Source organism: Rhinopithecus roxellana, chromosome 4, assembly GCF_007565055.1.
Source record: "Rhinopithecus roxellana isolate Shanxi Qingling chromosome 4, ASM756505v1, whole genome shotgun sequence".
Classification (NCBI taxonomy): Eukaryota; Metazoa; Chordata; class Mammalia; order Primates; family Cercopithecidae; genus Rhinopithecus; species Rhinopithecus roxellana.
Genome location: NC_044552.1, coordinates 78,030,924 through 78,049,075, shown reverse-complemented (window position 1 = coordinate 78,049,075; position 18,152 = coordinate 78,030,924). Strand labels below are relative to the sequence as shown.

Here is an 18,152-nt window from a genome sequence, read left to right as displayed (position 1 = left end):
GACCTCAGGTGATCCACCCGCCTCCGCCTCCCAAACTACTGGGATTATAGGCATGAGCCACTGCACCCGGCTGCATTGTGGTTTTAATTCCCTTTTTTTTTTTTTTTTGAAGCCTAATGATGTTGATTACTAATGTGCTTATTTTCTATTTACGTATCTTTTTTTAGTAGGCATATCAAGTCAAGTCTTTTGCTCACTTTTAAAAATCAAGTTACATTCTGGCCAAGTGCAGTGGCTCTATATACCTATAATCCCAGCACCTTGGGAGGTTGAGGCGGGAGGATTGCTTGAGCCTAGGAGTTCGAGACCAACCTGGACAACATGGCGAAACCCTGTGTCTACAAAAAATAAGCCCAGTGTGGTGGCTTGTGCCTATCGTCCCAGCTACTTGAGAGACTGAGGTGGGAGGATTACCAGGAAGTTGAGGCTGCAGTGAGTGGGGTCACACCACTGCACTTCAGCCTGGGCCATGGCAGTCAGAACCTGTCTCAAAAAAAAAAAAGAATTTACATTTTGTTAGCTTTAATAAAAAAGAATTTATACAACTTAATCTATTTTTAAGTGACCTTTTGTTCCTAGAGATGATCTAAGTTATCAATTTTATTGCAATCATTTATTTGTAATATTTCTTTGCTCTCCTTTTAATGTCTGTGGGATTGGTGGCGAAAGGCCCTCTTTGATTCCTGATTTTGATAATTTGTGTTCTTTATTTTTTTCTTGTCTTTATACCTAAGGGTTTATCAATTTTGTTGAAAACACTGACTTTTAGCTGTCTTTACTTTGCTCTATTGTTTTTTACCCTCTTTTATTAATTTATGTTCATTATTTTCTTCTACAAACTTTGGGTTTCCTTTGCACTTTCTGTAGCTTCTTTATGTGAAACCCTGTGATGTTCTTTGAAACCTCTCTATTTTATTTTGTTTTTTTAAGACAGGATCTCACTCTGTTGCCCAGGCTGGAATACAATGGCACAATCACGTCTCACTTATAGCCTTAACCTCTTAGGCTCAAGTGATCCTCCCAGGTTATCTGGGAATACAGGCATGTGCCACTATGCCTAGCCAATTTAAAATATATATATATATTTTGAGACAGAGTTTCACTCTTGTTGCCCAGACTGGAGTGCAATGGCGCGATCTCAGCTCACTGTAACCTCTGTTTCCCGGGTGCAAGCAATTCTCCTGCCTTAGCCTCCTGCATAGCTGAGATTACAGGCATGCACCACCATGCCTGGCTAATTTTTTCTTGTATTTTTAGTAGAGATTGGGGTTTCATCATGTTGGCCAGGTTTGTCTTGAACTCCTGACCTCAGGTGATCTGCCTACCTCAGCTTCCCAAACACTGGAATTACAGGTGTGAGCCACTGTGCCCAGCCTTAAATTTTTTTTTATAGAAATAGGGTTTTACTAAGTTTCCCAGGCGGTCATGAACACCTGGCCTCAAGCAGCCCTCCTGCCTGGGCTTCCCAGAGTGTTGGATTATAGATGTGAGCCACTGTACCTGGCCTTGTTATAAATAAACAAATAAACTTAAATCTAAATTTTCCTTCATGAATGGTTTTAGCTGCATCCCACAAATGTTGTATTTTTTATTATCAGTTTAAAAATTTTTAAATTTCCTGTGTTTTTTTTTTTGCATTATCAGATCAATTAAAAGTATACTGTGTAATTACAAATATTTATAATTATCTTTTTATTTATCATGATGGTTTCTGTTTTACTTCTCTTTTGATCAGAGAACAAATGAATCTCAAATAGATTAAATTGCTTGTTGATATTTTTTAATAGCTAATGTGTCTTAAATGAATTTTTACGCCAGTTGTTCTGTTAACTGTAGAGGGTGGCTGATAAAAAAATCTCCAGCTATTCTTGGAATTTGTCTCATTCTCTTTATAATTCTGTCAATTCTTGATTTGTGCATCTCAAAGCTCTGTTACTGGGCACATACACATTAATAATTGTTATGCCTTCTTAATGAGTTTTTAAAAATTCCTTTAGGAAATGTCCTTCTTTATTTTTGATAATACTCTTTAAGTCTGCTTTTAGTAATATAACACAGCTGTAGCCTTATTATTTATTGTTTACATGGTTGTCTTTTTCTATGCTCTGATTTTTAATTTTTTTATATCTTTATAGTTAAAGTGGCTCTTTTGTAGATGTAGACAGCAAATAGTCGGGTCTTGCTTTTTATCAATTTGATAAATCTCTGCATTTAACACCTAATGTAAACTGTTCATATGGTTGGATTTAGATCTACCACTTTGATATTCTTCTGTTTATCTCATTTCTTTGGTAACTTTTTTATGTCTTTCTGCTGCTGTGTTAATATGATATTTTTAAAATTCCATTTTAATTTATCCACTGGCTTTTCAGTTACACATTTTTGCATTTTTAAGTGGTTGAGGACATGCATTCTCAGAGCATGATATCACAACAGAGAAATGAAAATTGGTTCTCGTAGAGGCAGTACCATCCCAGATACTGTAGTGGTTTGTAGTCTTCCACAGAGCTACAGTACGTAAGTAAATATTCCGTATATCTGTGGTATTATAATTCTACATGGAGAGGAAAATAGGAAACAAAGCTCATTATGGGGAGTATAATGAAAAACAGTGTTCTAGGCTTATAGTATACATCCTTAAATTAGATAGTGTACGTAGATATACTGTTCTGCCACTCCATGTAAAATCAGAGATATTTTTGTAAGATCTACTTGAAATATAGTATTATTTCAACAGTGCAACATTAATACCATAAAAGTATAGATTTGATAGGGATTTAAAAAGTTTCTTTAGCCATCATCGATTTAATACCTCTTATTTTCAAAGAGGAGCAATAAAACAAAATACTCTATCATAAAAGCACTCATTTCTTATGATTCATTGTGTCAGCTAAGAAGTTTTATAGTAAATTTTTAAAAGTTCAGAAAATTAAAGGATAAAAGGTGAGCATGGGTTGAGTAGGGTGGTCTACCTGTGGCATGTAGTTTCAAGATTCTAAACTTTAATATTGTGATTATGTTGTTGAGGGACATTTGAAATATTCCAGAGAATGTTATATTAAGCATCATGATAGACAAGGGCTTTTTATGTCAAATGATCTGGCATTGAGTCTTTGTTCTGCCTCTCATAAGATAGGACCTTGGGACTCGTGATTTCCTCATCTAAGTGAGAAAAAGTCACAGCTACTTTTTCTGCCTCCCTCCTTCTTTCCCTTGCTCCCCACCATCCTGATTCTCCCTCTCTGCTTCAAATATATACTGAACACCTGCTATGTTTCAGGGATGGTTTTAGACATGTAAATGAAAAATTATGATATTTCCTTTCAAGAAGTTAGTAGCTTTATAAGAAAACAGACACATTAGCCGAGTGTGGTGGCTCATGCCTATAATCCCAGCCCTTTGTGAGTCCAGGTTGGGTGGATCGCCTGAGCTCAGTAGTTCAAGACCAGCCTGAGCAACTTGGTGAGACCCCATTTGATTTTTTTTTGATGAAAATCAAAAAAACAAAAACAAAAAAAACCAACTGGTTGTGGTGGTACACACCTGTGGTCCCAGCAACTCAGGAGCCTGAAGTGGGAGGAGCCCTTGAACCTGAGTGGTGGAGGTTGGAGTGAGCCAAGATTGTGCTGCTATACTCCAGTCTGAGTGACAGAGCAAGACCCTGTGTCAAAAAAAAAAAAAAAAAAAAAAAAAAAAAAAAAAAAAAAAAAAAGGAAAGGAAAAGAAAACACATTATAATGTAGTATGGTGTGTTATAATGGTGATATATACCATATATAATTGGAGCACTGGAAAAGGAGTACCCGTATTTGCTTAAGAATATCATAAAGGCTTTGATGATGAGGTAATGTTTAAACTGAAACACAGTAATGTACAGATATTTGCCAAGTGTGGGTGAGGGGAAAGGGTGGGTTGAGCATATGAGATAGCAGGTGAAAGCATTCAGCACAGTACCTGTTACTGACTAGATTCTCCATACATGTTTGTCTTCTCCCACCTCTTCCATCACTGTGTCAGCAGATAGGGAAGCAGACGGGATACTTATAGAAATAGTTTAAAGTGCTTATTGAACTCCTGGTCAATGTACTGAGCATTGTTCTAGGCATTGTACATTTATTTGGGATCCAATAATAACCTTATGAGATATTTTGTGTATTATCCCTAGTTTACAGACAAGGAAACTGGGGCTCTGGGTGTTTTTTCAGTTTTTGCAGCTGGAGGCCATTATTCTAAGCAAATTAATGAGGGAGCAGAAATCCAAATATTGCATGTTCTCACTTATAAGTGGGAACTAAACATTGGTTCTCATGGACATAAATATGGCAACAATAGACACTGGGGACTACTAGAAAAGGAGGGGAGGAAGGGGGGCCAGGGCTGAAAAACTGTTGGGTACTATGCTCATTACCTGGGTGATGGGATCAATCATACCCCAAACCTCAGCATCGTGCAGTATACCCATGTGACAGACCTACACATGTACCCCGTAAATCTCAAATAAGTTGAAATTTGAAAATAGAGAAATAATTTTAGAAAGAAATATTTGTGTTAGACATAATAAAGTGCTTAAAATGTAAATCAAAAATTTCCGTGGCTGAGTATGCTAGTTCATGCCTGTAATCCCAACACTTTGGGTGCCTGAGGCAGGAGGATTACTTGAGGCCAGAGTTCAACACCAGCCTAGTGAAACTGGTCTTGGCAACACAGTGAGACTCCATCTCTACAGAAAAATTTTCAAAGTAGCCAAGCATGGTAGGGTGCACTTGTGGTCCTAGCTACTTGAGAGGCGGAGGCAGGAGGATTGCTTGATTGAGTCCAGGAGGTCAAGACTACAGTGAACTGTGATTACACTACTGCACTACAGCCTGGGCAAAGAGTGAGACCCTGCCTCTTAAAAAAAATAAAATTGCGTGATATGACTCTAGCTTGCATTTTTCAACCTCATTTTTGGTTTCTACCTTCACAGTGATACACTTAAACTACTCTCCTTGCCATCCTCAAACATTGTATTAACTATTCCTGCTGCACAAGTTTATGGTACCGTTAGCTCAATTTGGACTACTGTCTTCAGTCTCCAGTCTCCATTAGAATGTTACTCTCTCTCCATGCACTCAAAAATACACCTCATGTGTAAAGCTTCTATAATGCTTCTACATGGTATACACCCCTACTTTTTATTATTGATTTCATAATTTTTCTTTCTCTTTTTTATGTATTCTCTTTCCCTGGAAATCAAGCTAAAGTTAAATATTTGTCTTTTTGGATTCATCCTCTGTATTTCTCGTTTCTCTTCTTACTAAGGCTGGAGTGCAGTGGTGCGATCTCGGCTCACTGCAACCTCTGCCTCACGTGTTCAAGTGATTCTCCTGCCTCAGCTTCCCTAGTAGCTGGGATTACAAGCGCCCGCCACCACACCCAGCTAATTGTTTTGTATTTTTAGTAGAGACGAGGTTTCACTATGTTGGCCAGGCTGGTCTCGAACTCCTGACCTTAGGCAGTCCACCCGCCTCAGCCTCCCAAAATGCTGGGATTACAGGCGTGAGCCACCACTCCCATCTGGTCTTTCTTAATTATGCTGTATGTTTTATGATTCTTGGTTGACCCTTCAGATACATGAAAGAGGGATAGGAATGATTTAAGGTCCAGTGGAGAGAGAGCCAGTTTTTACACCAGTGGTCTTATTGTCAAAATGAATAGGGGTGTATGCACAGGATCCAATATTTTACCACTTGCCTGGATATTTCCTTCAGTCTCTTTAGAGAAGGGCCTCATGTTATTTGCCTTAAGGCCATGTTTGCCTGTTTTCACGTGTGTAGGTAGGAAAGGTATGTGAGGATGAAATGGGAATCTGGTCCTTACAAAACTGCTCATTAACCTCCCTGTTTTCAAGCCCATTGCTCGTTCTTGCCCTTCATCATACATGTGTGTAAGCAGAGTTTCTCAGTGTTCTGTTAGGAATCTTGGTTCCTACTTCTGCTGCAGCTCCTTTTGTTAATTTTCTTGGGTGTGGCTCCTTCAACTCAGTTATCAGTCAGCACTCAAACTTCTAGAAATTTATCGAATTTGGTTTTCTGCTGATGCATCTCTCTCATTCCCTTCTTTATTGTGAATATTTCTTTCTACTAGTTTGTCATTTTGATGGCTTTTAAACAGTAACGTGAGGCACCTCAGTTGTCCAGCATGCCGTCTTGAACTGGAAGTCAGTTTATGCCTCCTACAGAAAAAAAATTACTCTTATTTCTAAGGAGAATCAGTTATTAAACTGTAGCCACGTCCCAATCTAGTTGGAGAGAAAAAGCCTGTGTCAAGAGAGAGAAGTAACCCATTACTATCTGGAGCCCTGGGTAGAAATACTTGGCAAATAAATGATAGCATTTGGACTATTTTCAGTTGACTCCTTATTCATGTTATTCTTTTTTTTTTTTTTTTTTTTTCTTTTAAGTGTTTTTGAGAATGGGTTTTGTTCTGTTGCCCAAGCAGGAGTGCAGTGTCGTAATCATGGGGAGCTGCAACCTTGACCACGGTTCAAGCAATTCTCCCACCTTAGCCTTCCAAAGTGTTGAGATTATAGGCATTAACCACTGCACCTGTCCCCTGTTAATATTCTTTAAAAGTAATTTTGAAATGGTTGATTGGGAGGCAGAAAGCAAATGTAGCAAGGATTTTTCCCCCCCACCCCGAGTTAGGGTCTCTGTCACCCAGGCTGGAGTGCAGTATTGCAACCTCAGCTCACTGCAGCCTCCCTAGTAGCTGGGACCTCAAATGTGTGCCACCATGCCCAGCTAATTTTTTGTGTTTTTTGTAGAGATGGGGTTTTGCTACGTTGCACAGGCTGGCCTGGAACTCCTGAGCTCAAGCAGTCCACCTGCCTCGGCCTCGCAAAGTGTTGGGATTACAGGAATGAGCCACTGCACCCAGGCTGAAAACCAATATTTATATAATTCTTAAATATGTGCAAGAATGAATTTTAAAAATTGGATTCTCATCATCTGCCTCCCTCCCAACCCCTCACCCCTCTGAGTCTCTATTGTCTATCATTCCACTCTTTTTTTTTTTAAACGAAGTCTTGCTCTGTCGCCCAGGCTGGTGTGCAGTGGCGCGATCTCGGCTCACTGCAAGCTCTGCCTGCTGGGTTCACACCGTTCTCTTGCCTCAGCCTCCTGAGTAGCTGGGACTGCAGATGCCTGCCACCCTGCCCGGCTAATTTTTTTTTGTATTTTTAGTAGAAACGGGGTTTCACCGTGTTAGCCAGGATGGTCTTGATTTCCTGACCTCGTGATCCACCCACCTCAGCCTCCCAAAGTGCTGGGATTACAGGCGTGAGCCACCGTGCCTGGCCTATCGTTGCACTCTGTACATCCATGTGTACAAATTTTTTAGCATCCACTTATGAGTGAGAGCATGTGATATTTGACTTTCTGTGCCTGGCTTTTTTCACTTAAGATAACGACCTCCAGTCCATTAACGCTGCAGAAGACACGATTTTGTTCTTTTTCACGGTGGAATAATATACATTGTGTATGTATATACCACATTTTCTTTATCCACTTATCCATTGATAGATAGTTAGGTTGATTCCATGTCTGCTATTGTGAATAGTGCCGCACAAAACATACAAGTGTGGTTATCTTTGATATATTGATTTCTTTCCCTTTGGGTCGATACCCGGTAGTGGGATTGCTAAATCAAATAGTAATTCCATTTTTAGTTCTTTGGTAAATCTTCATGCTGTTTTCTATAAAGGTTGTACTAATTTGCATTCCTACTAACAGTATATAGGAGTTCCCTTTTTCCCACATCCTTGCTAACATCTTTTTAATAATAGCCATTCTGACTGTGGTAAGATGATATTTCATTGTGGTTTTCTGATGATTAGTGATGTGATGTTGAGTATTTTTCCTACACCTGTTGGCCTTTTGTATGTCTTATTTGAAAAATGTCTATTCATGTTCTTTGCTCACTATTTTTTGTTAAGTTGTTTGAGTTCCTTGTATGTTTTGGGTATTAATCACCTGTCAGATAACTAATTTGCAAATATTTTCTCCCATTCCACAGGGTGTCTGTTCACTCTGTTCATTATTCCTTTCGCTGTGAAGAAGGAGACTTTTTAGTTTAAGTCTTTTTTGTCTATTTTTGCCTTGCTGTTGAGGTCTTACCAAGCAAGATTTTAATAGACAGCCATAACTAGGAGAGTACATCCCCTACCAGAATAAGCTAGAATACTGAAATGAGAAAATATTCAGAGAAATATGTTATCCAGTTTTACTAATGGAGGGACTGTGTTTTAGAGTAATGGGAAAGGAAGTGGAAAATGTAAGTAAGGTAAGATTATGACGGATCTCACCTACAGCCTAAGCAGAATTGTAGATTTTTGAGACAAGGGACTAACAGGCTAAGATTTATTGAGAGAGAATGTGCAGGTATGGAAGATGATGTAGAGTAACAAGCAGTTTGGATGCTGAGATGCCACTGAAGAAACTATTACACTTACCTTAGTAGAAGATAGTGTAAACTTTCCCTTTGCCTTCTGAAGATTCACTAAAAATTACTGACAAGAGGCAGATTAATAGGAGAAAAGACTTACAAGTTTATTTCATCATAGTTTTATTGTGACACAGGAGCCTTCAGAATGAGGATCCAAAAATACAGAGGGAATTGTACATTTTTAGGCATGTGTCTAACAAAGTATGGACAGCTGTAAAGAAATATAATTGGACAAAAAGATTATGTATGATCTAATACTAATAGACTGAGTAGGGAAGCCCAGCAAGGTCTGTCTATCTAGATTTTTCTTGGCCTCTCTGAGCATGCATTCCTGCCTTCTGGGTATGAGCAGGACCTTCTCTGATTGGAGGTCTTATTGACCTAGAGTCAAACAAGGTAGGTCAGTTTTTGCACAGAAAGGTTAGGGTGGGGATGGAATTAGAGTAATATTTTTAGGTTTTATGGCGGCTTTGGGGAAAGGGGGTTCTGGTTTCTATACCCTACGTTGGGGAAGAGGGATATAGAAACTGGAATCCCCAGTTTCTATGACTAGCCTTGCGGGGAGATGAGACTGAGAAACAGGAAGACTGGAGAAGGTCAGAGAAAAACTTTAGCTTCTAAAGTTTTCTTTTTTGTTGTATTGTTTTCTGAATCCCAGCAATAGTTAAGACCTGAAGTAGGGTCATAGCAATCCAATGAATTAGATGGGGCAGATGAAAGAGGAGAGATAGGAAGCAAAAATAAACAAGATTCCATAAATGGTTTGGGTAAAAGTAAGCATTGGAACCAGTGTAATTGGAAAAATGGAGAAACCTTTAATAAAAATTGGCAAGTTAAGGGGATAAGTTGATTTTTGGGGGAACAAATATAGTGAACTAATTCCTTACCTTTCAACAATCTTTCCCATCTATGTAGCAGCTATTTTGGTATAATAGCAAAGACAGAATATTCTCTGTGAATCCTTGTCTTTTTCTTGCAAAGCCATTATAGTTTCTTATGAATATGTATATATATATATATTTTTTTGTGAAGTATTATGAAACTAAATTGCCTTTTGTACTAATTTGGGGAGGGGGACATATATGACAGATCTTTTTAAAGTATTCTTTCAGAATATCATGAAGAACAGCTAGAATTTATTGATTTGTAAGAGCTGGAATTTTACTTTAGATTTGGAAAAGCAGTTCACTTATGCCTATCAAAAACCTTAATAATGGAAAATTAAATTAAGAGAAAGTATACCAGCTTAATTGGGTTCACTAGGAACTATGCACCAACTTCTGGGAAAGTGCACTAAGAGCTATGAGGAGATAAGTGATAGAGTTTTGTTTGTTTGGTTGGTTGGTTGGTTTTTTTTGAGACAGGGTCTTGCTCCGTTGCCCAGGCTAGAGTGCAGTGACATGAAGTTGATCTTCGCTTGCTGCAACCTCCACCTCCCAGGTTCAACCGATTCTTCTGCCTCAGCATCCCAAGTAGCTGGGATTATAGGCAGGTGCCACCAAGACCAGCTAATTTTTTGTATTTTTTAGTAGAGACAGGGTTTCGCCACGTTGGCCAGGCTTGTCTCAAACTCCTGACCTCAGGCAATCTGCCTGCCTCGGCCTCCCAACGTGCTGGGATTACAGGTGTGAGCTACCGCGCTTAGCCCAGTGATAGTTTTTGTTACCGAAACAAAACATATGAACATATGATAGCTCTAATAAAAAATGCTGTTTCTTTGTTCTTGTAATTTCAGTAGTTGAACTGTGCTCCATTTCATCCATAAAAGAGAAATAATCTGTACTTTCTTGAGTGAAGAGGAAGAAAGGAAATGAAAGCAAAATAGCTATTTATAATTAGTGAAGAGAAAGCTTAGGAAAAAAATGAGAAGATGCTTTAGAAATGTTAAAATAGCTTTAATAATAATACTTAGTTATTTTAAAGAATGTAGGCAGTTGTGATTTTTTTTTCCCCCAACATTTCATCAGAGAGCAGAAAAGGTGCTGCCAAATTGCAGACTTCCACATGAAGGATTTCACTCTGTCAGGTGACCTGCACTAGAAGCAGGTTAATAACCCTGTTTTCATGGGCTGTCTTGCTTTCACAATGAATGGTCTCGTTTTGCAATGAATTTTTTTAAGTTTTATTTTTATTTGTTCTATGTAATAATTTGGTTCCATGTAATTATTTAGTTGCCTTTAGAGTCATGAACTTGGAGAAGTGAAGATTTTCTGGTTCAGTATTTTTCTAAGTATGTTCATCATCTGTACTTAAAGAAGGGGCTCTGGGATCAATTAGGTCAGGAAACTGCTGAGTTAAACAAGATTCTTAGTTTCGTGGGAGTTGGGGAGGTGAGAACATTTCTGAGACTTTAATGTGCTAACATGAGTCTCTCACAGAGAAACAACATACAGTGTTTTACAAACTTACTTGACCACAAAACCTTTTTCTCATGGTCTTGTTGTTACTCAGAACTCAAATCTTTTGAATTTACAAATAAACAGAAAAGATAGCAAATGGCTTATTCAAAGCAATATAGCAGTTTATTTAAAGAACTGGACTTGAACTAAGGATTTCTCCCATCATACGTTTTATTTCTGTTGCCCCAGCAATTCAGAAGAGTCTTTAAAAACTACATGATATTCTCAATTATTCCTGTAAAATGTACACAGAGGGATTTGAAAAAATAAAACTACTAATTGAATTATTTTTAGTGTATTTTGAATTGGCACATTGACTTTGATGAAAAGAGGATTGAAAGAGCCAAATAATATTTGAAACCAACGTTAACAATTTTGTAATTGGTGAACATTGTTATTTTTACAAAAAATCAGCTATCTTTCAAATATGAAATCTGGTTTCCTTTCAAATTATAAAAAGCTCAAACAATGCAGTAATGTATATACCAGAAAACTTTTCTAGCTTTCTAGAATAGGACTGGAGAAAACGACTCTTTAGTGTCTGTTGTTTAAACAGACCACGTCTCTATATAATAAACATACATCTTTTAAAAACTTTAGCTGGACTCTGCATGTTCCTGTTACCTCAGTTACTCAGAAGGCTGAGGCTAGAAAATCTCAGAAGTTCAAGACCAGCTTGGGCAACATAGTGAGTCCCATATCAAAAATAAATAAACAAAATTAAAATTTTACATAGATAGCATTATGGTAGACACAGTTCTTTAACTCTTTTTTTTTTTTAACTCAACAGTATTACATGCTTATCTTTCTACATTAGAACGTGTAGAACTAATAAAACTTCTCTTAATGGCTTAATAATGTTATGTGGTGCTATTATATTAATTATTTAATCAGTTTCCCATTGATAGACATTCAGATAGATGTAATTTTTTACCAGTCAGTGTTGTGGTGTCTTTTTGAGCCTTTGTGTATGTCTGTAGTAGAATTATTAATTGTGGAATTGCTGGGACAAAGAATATGCACATTTAAATTTTTCTAAGTATTGCCAAATTGCCTTAAAAATTTTTTTCTCCCACTGCCAGTATTGCAAAAAGAAATTTTAAAATGGTATGTGTTTCACTGAACTTAAGACTTTATATTTTTGTAATGTATAACAGAGTATCTTTCTTTGTTAAAATTATAGAGATAATTTATAAAGCAATAATAATGTTGATCTCTCTTTCTCTCCCCTACCCTCTTCTGCTCTTTACAGAGCAAACTATTCATGGAAGGATTTAGAAGCCTAAAAGAAGGAGAACCAGTGGAATTCACATTTAAAAAATCTTCCAAAGGCCTTGAATCAATACGGGTAACAGGACCTGGTGGGATCCCCTGTTTAGGAAGTGAAAGAAGACCCAAAGGGAAGACACTACAGAAAAGAAAACCAAAGGGAGATAGGTAATCATTTTTACTTTGTTAATTTATCAGTTTATTGTATTTGGAAAGGATTTCTGAAAATGTTTTTATCTTACTGCATTTTATATTGTCTAGCCAAAGGAAACCACCATCATGTAGAATATATTAAATATCAGAAATATAGATTATCTTGCGATTTGAATTATCTACAGAATTACTGAACTGAGCCTTCAGCATTAAGCACTGAATAGTCCCTTGACCACCTTTTCCACCAGACTGTTCTGAGACAACAGTTGAGGAGTTGAAGTTCCCAGTAGACAGAGGTGTCCCTTTTTACACCCAGAATTTGCCAACACCTCACCGCTTTTTTCAAATGAAAATGTACCTATTGTTTTGTCTGTTTTTAGAAGACAGCTCACATATAGAAAGTCCAAGTAATGTAAAAAAACCATAAAGAGGAAAAAATCACTTGAAATCCTAATTAGAGGTAGGGATTATAATATATATCATATTTTGAAACTTGATTTTTTTCACCTAATAGTATATTATAGAATATTTCATGTCAATTGTTATCACTTCATAAATTTTACTATATGAATGTACCAAAATATAAATAATAATATATTAATGGATATTTAAGCTACCTCTTGTATTTTGAATTGATCAATAATACCACTGTGGGAACTCAGATGTACATTTTTGAAAAGTTGTCTGATTATATCTTTTTTTTTATTTTTTTTTTAATTTTTTGAGACAGAGTCTCACTCTGTCACCTAGGCTAGAGTGCAGTGGCGCGTTCTCGGCTCACTGCAGGCTCCGCCTCCTGGGTTTTTGCGATTCTCCTGCCTCAGCCTCCCGAGTAGCTGAGACTACAGGCGCCCGCCACCTCGCCCGGCTGGTTTTTTTTTTTTTGTATTTTTAGTAGAGACAGGGTTTCACCATGTTAGCCAGGATGGTCTTGATCTCCTGACCTCGTGATCCGCCTGCCTCGGCCTCCCACAGTGCTGGGATTACAGGCTTGAGCCACCGCGCCCAGCCAGTCTGATTGTATCTTTAGGGTAAATACTTAATAGTGAAAAGTCTGGATCAAAAAAATATGTATTTTAAAAATTTCGATACCTATTTCTAAACTGCTCTCCAGAAATGATTAGTGGGCCAGTATGTAACACCTCTGAAAGTCAGACAGCTCATTGAATGTTGTCGTTTTTTAAACCCTTTCCAGTTACATAGGTTAGAGATGCAGCTCATTATTTGTTTGTTTTTACATTATTTGATTACTTTGGAGGTTGAATATATTTTATATGTTTTCATTTTTATTTTTTCTTCCAAGAATTGTACATTTCTTGTCCATTGACCATTTTCTGTTGAGATGTTCATTTGTTATTATTGATTTCTAAGTTCTCTTGATATATTTAGGATATGAATCTTTTTTCTCAAATAAAAAATAAGAATTTTTTTTAGCTTGTGAAATATATTTTAGCTTTAATGATAGTAGTTTTTTTTAAAAGCATTTTGAAGTTTTGAATTTTTTACAGACAAGTCTGTGACTCTCTCCTTGATGTTATCTGACTTTGATTGCTATCTCATTTTCCGAACTACAAAATTCAAAATATACTACATTCATTTATATTTTAAATATTATTTTAGTTAATTTATATTTTACACTTAAGTGTCTCTTCTCTTTGTAATCTAATTTGCTCTTGAAGAAAGGACTGTAAAGGTCTAGCTTTTCTTTTCTCTCCAAATTGGTAACCAGTTATCTCTGTAGCACTTGTTGCCTATTTCATATTTTCCTATTGGTTTGAAAATCAGTGAGACAATAAATTTTTTCATTGACATTTTTAGGAGCTCATTTTGTACAAAAGGAAGTCCATGAATATGTGTGAAAGTTTAATGATACACTTAGCTATTAAAGTGGTTTTCTGCTCCCATGGAGATAATACCTGTATACATACTTAAATATGTACAAGTAAAGCAAAGTAAAATAAAACAGTCCTTTATTTTTCGATGTCTTTAAATAAAATCTTTAACAAAGTAGTTCTAGAATGCTTTACTTTCCAATTCTGGGTTAGAATCAATATGAGAGGGAGAATCGTGGAGGTTGAGATTTGAAGCGTAAGACAGCAGGACATTTTTTCATATTGGATCTTGTCAACCATTGTAAGGACTTTGATCCTAGAGAAAATAGGAAGTCATTGGGAAATTTTAGGTCGAAAAGTAACATGATCTGATTTACTCAGAGTATCATTCTGGCAACTGTGATGACAACACAGTGTGGAGAGGCAAGGATAGAAGCTGAAAGACCAGTAAAGACGCAGTTCCAATAATACAGAAAAGAGATAGTGGTGGTTTGGACAAGGGTAGTAGCAGTAGAAGTGGTGAATGAAAATTCCGATATGTTTTGAAGGAAGAGACCATGTAATTTACTGATGGATTGATTAGATGTGGACTATCAGAGGAGAAGAGTCTAGGGTGACTCCAAGGTTTTTTGACCTATTCAACAGGAAAGATGGAGATTTATCAAGACGGGAAACCTATAGAAGGAGCAGGAAATCAAAAGTATAGTTTCAGACATTTAATTAGAGATACATAATGCACATCCAAGTGAAAATGTGTGTTAGGCAGATGGATGCACTATATAGAGTCCCAGCAGTGGAGTTAAAAAATTGACAACATTTAGCAAAAAGATGGTATTTACAGCCACAAGAGGAAATAAGATCACCATCACAGTGAGTATACACAGGCAAGAAGAGTACTAAGCCCTGGGGCACTCTAGCATTTAAGAGTCAAGAAGAGGGAGGAACAGCAAAGGGCACTAAGTAAGAAGGTGAGAGATAGGAGGGAAATCAAGATAGAATATTGTCCCAGAAGTCAGGGAAAGAAAATATTTCAAGAAAGGGTATCAGGTGTGTTAAATGGTGCTGATGGTGAAATGATCAAGTAAGAAGATAACCATTGAAACTTGACCACTTGGCAACATGAAAGTCATTATTGAGGTCTGAAGTTGACAAGAACGGGCTCAATGGACTGGTGGGGGTGAAAGCCTTCGTGGGTTGTATTCAATACAGAGAATGAAAACAGAGGAAGCAGAGACAGTAAGTACATACAATCTTTTGAGAAGTGTTTCTATAATAAATGAGAGGAGAGAAACAAAGCAGTAGCTAAATGGAAGAATTTATAACATGTTTATATGTTCATAGGAATGGTCTAGTGCAAAGGAAAGATTGAACATGCAAGAGAGAGGAGAACAATTACTGGAGTGATTTCCTTGAGTGGGTGACAGTATTGGGATTTAAAGCACAACTGGAGGAGCTGGTCATGTGATAACAGAAAGTTCATTCTTACAAACCTGGAGGAAAGGCATAGCTTATGGACACAGATGCAGGTGGTAGATAGATATAAAGGTAGGATAAGGCGAGATTTCTCTTTTTTATGCTGTTTTTTTTTTTTTTTTTTTTAAATTTGAAGCACAGTCATCAGCTGAGAGTAATGGTAGAAGAATAGGTTTGGAAATTTAACAAGAAAGACGTATAAAATAGAAGAATGAACATATTATAGAAAAGAGGTAGAATTTCAGGCTGTGCCAAAGACCCACATAAGAATAGTGGGCATGAAGATTGTGTTCTTTCTCCAGCCATTGTTGACTTCATGGCTATAGCTGTGAAATAGTCATTAAAATGATTTAACTAGAGTTGGGGTTTTTCCTAGTTGAGAATGACAAAGGGCACTGGAGATGTATGCAGAGCAGCAAATGTAATGATGGATGATAGAATATAAACGGTATGAAGAGTGAAGACATTGAAAAGGTGATAAGTAAGCACATGGGGTGTGGGTTGCAGTAGAGTCAAAGAATTGTAGTTGAGTTACTGATCTGGCAAGGTACGAGGTGGTGGTGGTCAGAAGTGAATAACTGTTCCAACCGCTTACTCTTACTGTGTGTCTTACTGTGATTAAAGCTTTGATACACTTAGTATCTAATAATTTCCAACTTTCTGTTAAGCTAAGGGTATCCATAATTTTTGTCAATAGGATTAGCAATTCCAATTTTGCATGTGCTGCTTGTTTTTACAAAATGATGTAGAGGCAACGTACAATACAATACAATATTCCATAAACATAGAGACTCCTGCATAGAAACTGACATCATGAAAAAACGAGATTTGACAGTGTGGTAGCAAGAAATGGATCTTTGTCAGCTGATGGCTGGAACAGTTACCAAAGCATGATTTGCTCCCCAAATGTTTAAAAAACTGCGAAGATCTTTGATAACTTTCTTGATTTATTTCATGGTTATTTCCTGAGACAATTTTAGTAATGAGAATAAAATTGTGCTTTGATCCAGATTTTATGTTTATTAGTACAATTATGTGAAGCAGCCTTAAAAATCTTATAAAATATTCTGATTCTCTAGTTACTTCCTATTGCTATTTTTTCTTGATAAGATAATGTATTATATTTCAAAGAACAGGCTCTTGAATTAATTTCTTCTTTCTTTCTTTTTTTTTTTTTTCCTTGAGACAGAGGTTTGCTCTTGTCGCCCAGTCTGGAGTGCAGTGGTGTGATCTAGGCTCACTGCAACCTCTGCCTCCTGGGTTCAAGCAATTCTCCTGCCTCAGCCTCCCGAGTAGCTGGGACTACAGGTGTGCACCACTAGGCCTGGCTAATTTTGTGTTTTTAATAGAGATGGGTTTTCACCATGTTGGCCAGGCTGGTCTCGAATCCCTGACCTCAGGTGATTCGCCCGCCTCAACCTCCCAAAGCGCTTGGATTACAGGTGTGAACTACTGCACCCTGCCTCTTGGATTAACTTCTGTTACACTGTTTTTTCCCTAATACTTCCTGTGATTATTTTTATTTCCTTCTACTTTATTTTATTTTTGACTTTTATTACGAAAATTTTTAGAATACAAAAAGGTAGGAAAAATGGTATGGCCACCAAACATGTATGCCCACCTTATATATTTAAAGTGGCTTCTTTTCCCTTTTTTAATAAGCATTTTGTGGGGAGATATTTTAAGACTATGTAAATATCCCACTCACCATCAAACTTAAATTTTCATTATTAGTCTGAACCATGGATTTCTGCATTTTTCTGAAAGTTATAATCTGTAACCATCATTATTTATTTTACTGCTCAAATTTCCCAGATGTGACCAGTAGGAGGCCCCTTCAGGCTGGTTTCTGTGTCCTTTTGATGGGTCCTCATCATTTTTTGAGTACTTTCTTACTGGTGTAAGATACTTTCATACTGACCTTATAGCTACAAAATATTTGAAATAATGAATTAAATAATTGATTTGGTCTGCTGATGACCAAAAAGCTAGAATTCCAGTTAATGTACATTAAATTTGGAAGTAAGCATTGGTATATTTCTGTATATAAATATGTACATAATATTAAATTGTCATATAGTAAAATTGACTTTTTTCTGTTTTTGTTGTTGTTGTTTTTTGTTGTTTTTTTTTTTTTGAGACGGAGTCTGGCTCTGTCGCCCAGGCTGGAGTGCAGTGGTGCAATCTCGGCTCACTGCAAGCTCTGCCTCCCGGGTTCGTGCCATTCTCCTGCCTCAGCCTCCTGAGTAGCCAGGACCACAGGCACCCGCCACCACGCTCGGCTAATTTTTTGTGTTTTTTTAGTGGAGACTGGGTTTCACCATGTTAGCCAGGATGGTCTCGATCTCCTGACCTCGTAATCCACCCACCTCAGCCTCCCAAAGTGAAAATTAACTTTTTTTCTTTTGGTATTCAGTTAGATGAATTTTAACACACATATACATCCCTGTAGTCAGTACCATAATCCAAATTCAGAAGGTTTATTGCCCCAAAAAAACTCCCTCTAATCTATAATGGTTACCCCTTCCCCACGTATAACCCC

The 18,152-nt window shown here is 37.2% G+C and overlaps 1 protein-coding gene across 2 annotated transcripts in view; it reads left to right on the top strand.

Moving 5' to 3' along the window:
• The window catches only part of LIN28B (lin-28 homolog B), a 140,716-nt gene that overhangs the window by 74,880 nt on the left and 47,684 nt on the right, over positions 1-18,152 (top strand). For both annotated transcript variants that reach the window (XM_010352513.2, XM_010352514.2), the window contains one exon: positions 12,136-12,320. In XM_010352513.2, coding sequence (XP_010350815.1) covers positions 12,136-12,320 — 185 coding nt within the window. The remainder of the gene's footprint in view (positions 1-12,135; positions 12,321-18,152) is intronic.